This window comes from Stenella coeruleoalba (genome assembly GCF_951394435.1).
Source record: "Stenella coeruleoalba genome assembly, chromosome: 11".
Taxonomy (NCBI): Eukaryota; Metazoa; Chordata; class Mammalia; order Artiodactyla; family Delphinidae; genus Stenella; species Stenella coeruleoalba.
In genome coordinates, this window is record NC_137157.1 from 43,023,650 (window position 1) to 43,029,649 (window position 6,000).

A 6,000-nucleotide genomic window follows, 5' to 3' on the forward strand; every position below is an offset into this window, starting at 1 on the left:
TCCCTTCCTCATTTACCTGCCTCTAATCTTTCCTAATAAAAAATACTGCAATATATGAATCCTTCCAAAGGTGACCTTGATGGGGTGTTGCTTGAGTAGCTAAGGCAAATCAATAGGTTAGAGCTTGTGGGAAGTATCTTTCATTCTGTAAATTCATGATGATCATGAACAAAAGATTAGAATGCACGATAATAGAAAGAAAACGTGGATTAAGATCAAATTGTTCTCAATTCCTGGCAGGGGAGAGTCAGCTGAAAATATATAATCAAAATCAGACTTTAATTTACTAAAATTATGACTCAATTTATATTCATTTCTTTTCTTTTTTTTTTTTTTACTTTTTTTTTTAAATACAAGGGATTAGAAATGGGCATTCATTCTACATCATCTAGATAATGGCATTAAAAACCATTATTTAGGAATCATCCTTTTAACCCCATAAGGCTGGAAGATTAAATATGCTGGAAAAGAGTTGTCCACTTAAAGTTAAGCATGCTTTATTAGCTTAGTAATAATAAAAAGTGAAAAGAGAAAAAATAGCTCATTTTTTTTTAAGGAACATATTCTGAAATTTAAAAATATTTGCCAAATTTATATCTTACTTAAGTTGCTTTGCCTGATTCTTAAAAGCTTTCTGATATTGTGTATGCCAAAATTACATCAATACAGACTGTAATCTGCGAACGAATAGATTTTGAAGTATTGCAACAGTAATTTGTGATAGCTGGTTTAATCTTTTGGAAGTGACAACTACAGTGAGCTTCATTTTTTTTTTTTTAGAGTTGTAAATTGTCTCAATATTGAATTCTTTGTAAACAAATTCTTTGAGCTCAAAAATAGCACTTTTGATTACCCTGCATGATATTGTTTGTCTTTGTCTATTTTCTGGTTGAATTCAACTGATGTCTGTGCATTTTTTCATAAAAGGATATGAAAAATCCCGAAGCTTAAACAACATAGCGGGCTTGGCAGGCAATGCTCTGAGGCTCTCTCCAGTAACATCACCCTACAACTCTCCTTGTCCTCTGAGGCGCTCTCGATCTCCCATCCCATCTATCTTGTAAACCAAACTGCATCAGTCGGCTTAATTGTCTTAATTCAAGTACTGTTTATCCCATAATGGAAATAATTAAACATAGACTTACTCCAAGCTCCATTAATACAGTACCAATCCTGCATGATACTACTATCTGAAATCAGAAATGCCATTTGGGTAGCCAACAAATCTTATCCTGGCTTTAAATGAATCTTATCCTGGTAGTGCTACTACTTCTCCATATTAATTGCCCTGATCTCCTTTTGCAATAAAATGACAGATAGCATCAGATATTGGCCAGTACCCTAATACATAAACATATCTTCAGGGAGATATATTTAAACCAGTGTGCTTCCAAATGCCAACCACTTCATGGGAACTTCATTTCTTGTGACTCTCTAAACCATTCTGAAGATGTCTGGGATTCTATTTTGATTGCTCACAACATGACTTTGGTCAGCTCATTTGCATGGACCATCTTGTCTCTATCACCTGAAAGCAATGTCACAAAGTTCGGGGACCATGGATGGCTCGGGATATGTGTACTTGCATTGAACCATCCTGCTGATGTGAAAGTACTGGTCGACTGTTCTGCATGTTGAATTGTGGGGCATGGAGGGCGAGTTTCTCCCTGACATATTTTTTTTCTTATTCTTTGAAAAAAATATTTGTTTTAAAAGATTTAATTTCTTGATTGATTTACTTTTGTTCCAAAATGCTGTATTGGAGTTCTGAATATCTCTGGTTGTTTGCACACAGATAACTGCAAAGAGGTTGTCATTACTGGTTACACGCAAGCTGAGGCCAGATCTCTTACTTAATGGCTTGGGGAAGGCACAAAACATGAGAGAAAGGTAACTGCCAGCCAGGCTTGCATTGTTTAGATAGGAATTGCTGCTTGGTACTAGAGTCATATATTTTTTTTAAATCCCAGAATTTGTCATCATTTTCAGAGGCAGAGTGCCAAATATCATTCAAAGCTCTTGTCATTTTTACCCCCTTCCTTTATTTTAATTATTATTTTTTTTGCAAACAACAAGGAGCATTGTTGTTCACGGGAAGCTTTCTTGACCAGCCTTAAATTTCTGACTCACGGGATTAATCAGATTTTCAGGCAGTATTTAATCAGGTGCTTTGTCCTGTATGTTGTTCTGTCCGTTTGTCTTAGCTCCCTGTCTTAAGTGTATATGCCATCTGTCTCCATGAAGCACAGAAATGCCTTGATAAGGTGTTCATGATTTTAGTACTGGGTCTTCTCCCCTGCCCCTTGCCTTCTTTGGTTACTTGGAACAAGCCTCTCTGCTTGTTCACTCCAATGAAACCCCCAGGGTGTCTTATTCAGTCCAAGTGGAAGAAATTCTGTTTACACATCCCTACAAATGCAATAGCAGTAGTGTGTCTGGTGTACTGGGCATGAGAGGGAGGAAAAATGTCATACTATAAATTGAGAGATAAACAATATTTCTGAGGCATTTAGGATCCTAGAGACTGCTAATTCCTAATGCTCATGTTTATTTTCAGTTAGGAAGATAATTGCCACTTTTATGATTGGCCACATAACAAGTACTACTTTATATTCCTAAGTCCTAGAGCATGACCTGCATGTCAAAGACCTTGTACAGCAATGTATTTACTCAGACATAAACATCTGATATTTAGAAATTCAGTGATGCTTTTGATAACACCACACATAGAAAGTTATAATTACACACAGCTTTATGGTAAAGAAATTAATATACTGTCTGGTGCTGCTGTTATTGACTGCAGTGTTGTACAGAATTTATCATGGATTTTTGACTGCTGAAAAAGGGACTGTGGAATTTAGCCATACCAAGGACTGTACTGGAAACAGATTTCTGCTGCTGAATGTGCCCTGATGTGACCAGGTTGCACTTGGAAGAGATCCTCCCGTCTACATGAGGCATTAAAAGTTCGTAAAAGAACTGTGGATGGAACTCATTTGGTGCTCCCCATATGAGTGGTCTGCTTGTGGACTGGCCAGCGTCCATGAAACAACTGTAAATACCAGCGTGTGTGCATGGATCAACAGCTTTGGCCATCTCACGTCAAAGGAAGCCAAATTCATGATCAACATCTCTGGAGCTTCAAGTAAGGCCCATACCTCTGTGAATTACCACCTCATGGAGTTGCAGTAGATTGTGCTGTGAATCATAAAAGCAGTGATATTGGTGTAGTATAGGTCTGTCTTAATTTCCCTTATTTCTCCTTTGTTGGTTGGATCCACAAACACTAACTGTATCATTTTTTTAATAAACCACTTATATGATCAGCTTGTCAGATTACGTTGTGAAATTTTCAGTGCCTATTTATCAAAACTGACCTATTTTGAATCCCACATTTGTTTAAGTTCTGAAAAATTGTTTGACTTAAAAAACTCACTAATATTACTTATAGTTTAAGTGTTTTGTCATTGTTACCTCAATTATTAATATGACAAAAAATAAAATTCTGGCAATGAGAGTATTTTTTTATTAAATGATCAAGGAACAATGTCAGTATATAGTAGAATATTAATTGAATTATATCCTAAAATGTATATTTTGCATAAAAGAGATATTCTTCAATCAATTACTTTTTTGTGTTTTGTGGCAAATTAAGCTTGTACTTGTCTTTAAATATGTTGCAGTTGAAACCGTATAAGAATTCTTCGTCTTGCTTAATCAGTATTTCCAGAATCTATTAGTTCCCCTGGGATTCTGAATATAACATATAACCTAATTATGAACCTCTGTATCGTGGACCTTTTGTGAACATCTCAAGGTGCATGCACATCCTTGTTGATAATTGATGGAAATGTAAATAACTGAAATGAAGAATAAAAGGCAAATAAGCTGGGGATAAACTTGAATCCTATCTGATTAAATTCTTCATATTCTTTTCTTGGCTCTTCTCTTTGTTTTGGAGTTTTCAACAGGCTTTACTATTTTTATGCATCATGATACCAAACCTAATACTCATACATTATAAAAAATTTGAGATGAAAGGATTTATAAACATAATAGCTCACATTTTCATTTAAGTCTTAGGCATGTGTCTTCCTTTTCTAAGTACTTTTTTCTCTTATGATTCAGAAGTGGTAAAATTATTAATTATTATGGTATTTGATTTTTATATGGCATTTTATGACTAATACTGAATTTTCACTTACACTTTCCAACTTAATCATCACAGAGATTCTGGAGGTAAATATTTTTTGTTTTCATTTTATTGGTGGTGAAGTGAAGGATCACAGAGGCAAAACTGTGCCACAGATAATTTCCCCTGTCATAGTTTATTATGGTTTAAATATTTACTGAGCCTCTTGTTGTAAATACTTACCTTCCAAAGATGGCTTCTGTCTCACTTTTGGGTAATGGACCACTGTTTCAGCAGCGCACCACACATAGCTGACATTCCATTTGTATTGGGGGGTTATGTGTAAATTTATCCTGTAAATTCTATGATGCCAACAGGATTAGAGGAAAGGTAAAATGGAAAAGAGAAATAAGGTTGGGTAATCCAACACTTTCCCATAATGCATCAACAGAATCTTTTCTAGGTCTAAAAGTGCTCAGTGTTGATTATTAAAGAGACTATTAAGAAACTGAGATTCAGAAAAGGAAATCTGTCTAAATATAATTACTGATAAAAAGTTTTTAATGATTGTGTCAGGATGTAGGATTTACTGTAAAAAGGGAAAATATGTAGGATGGGGAAAGAATACATTTTAATAGATAATTGACATCAAATTTTGATTAAAAAATCAAGGTTAAATAGCCATGAATGAAAAGTGAAGATATTCATTTTATCTTTGAAATAAATCACAAGACAGATGAATTGAATAGCAACAGCGAACTTAACTTGGAAAGAGACAATGAATATATTAAAAGGCTATAGTACCAAGCAGGGACTTTGGAGGATTTATAACATGCTTGAAGACATTTAGAGCTAAATGAATCTGTTAAAAAATTGAAATCCTTAGCAGTTTATGATGATTAAAACATGTGGTTTAAAATTTTCCTTACTGAAAAAAATTGTCATCCTTCCTTCCAATTTCCCCTGCCAAAATTTAATGAATTGTTTAAATACTCGGACACTATTAAACTATAGATTTATACAAATTTTCTCTAACATGGTTGCTGTGTCATTAATATTCATCTTAAATTTTGTTACTTCCTGTTCTCCCCTAAAATAATTGTTTTCATTATTGTCTAAAAATTAAATAATTTAATTGAATTAGTATTACATGATTTCTTTTTTTACTTATCAAACCGTCACATCAAAGTGACAGATCACTGAATATGCATTTTGAACATTAAAATGTTCAAAGACTATGGATTTTCCATTGAGGATCCCAGGTACCTAGCACTCAATTTTTAAGAAATGAACTATATTTTAGAGCAGTTTTATATTCACAGCAAAATTAAGCAAAAAGTACAGAGTCCCCATTTATCCCCTGCCCCTCACCACGCACAACATCCCCGACTATCTGTATCCTACACCAGTGATATTTGTTACAAGTGATGAACCTGCATTGATGTATCATTATCCAAAGTCCATAGTTTACATTAGAGTTCATTCTTTTTTTTTTTTCCGGTACGCGGGCCTCTCACTGTTGTGGCCTCTCCCATTGCGGAGCACAGGCTCCGGACGCGCAGGCTCAGCGCCCATGGCTCACGGGCCCAGCCGCTCTGCGGCATGTGGGATCTACCCGGACCGGGACACGAACCCGTATCCCCTGCGTTGGCAGGCGGACTCTCAACCACTGCGCCACCAGGGAAGCCCAAGAGTTCGTTCTTGGTGTTGTACATTCTATGGAACTTGATAAATGTCTAATGACAGGAATCAATTATTGAAGAATAATTTCACTGCCCTAGAAATCCTCTGTGCTCTATTTACCCCTCCCCTCATCTTGGCAACCACTAATCTTTTTATTGTCTTCCTGGTTTTGTCTTTTCTAGATG

General features: G+C 35.4%; 1 protein-coding gene across 1 annotated transcript in view; it reads left to right on the top strand.

The window, feature by feature from the left end:
- The window catches only part of KCNC2 (potassium voltage-gated channel subfamily C member 2), a 196,592-nt gene extending 195,409 nt beyond the window's left edge, over positions 1-1,183 (top strand). Inside the window, exon 5 of the mRNA XM_079938570.1 lies at positions 928-1,183. Within this exon, the coding sequence (XP_079794696.1) occupies positions 928-1,064 (137 nt within the window). The 3' untranslated portion in view covers positions 1,065-1,183. The remainder of the gene's footprint in view (positions 1-927) is intronic.
- The last annotated feature ends 4,817 nt before the right edge of the window (positions 1,184-6,000 follow it).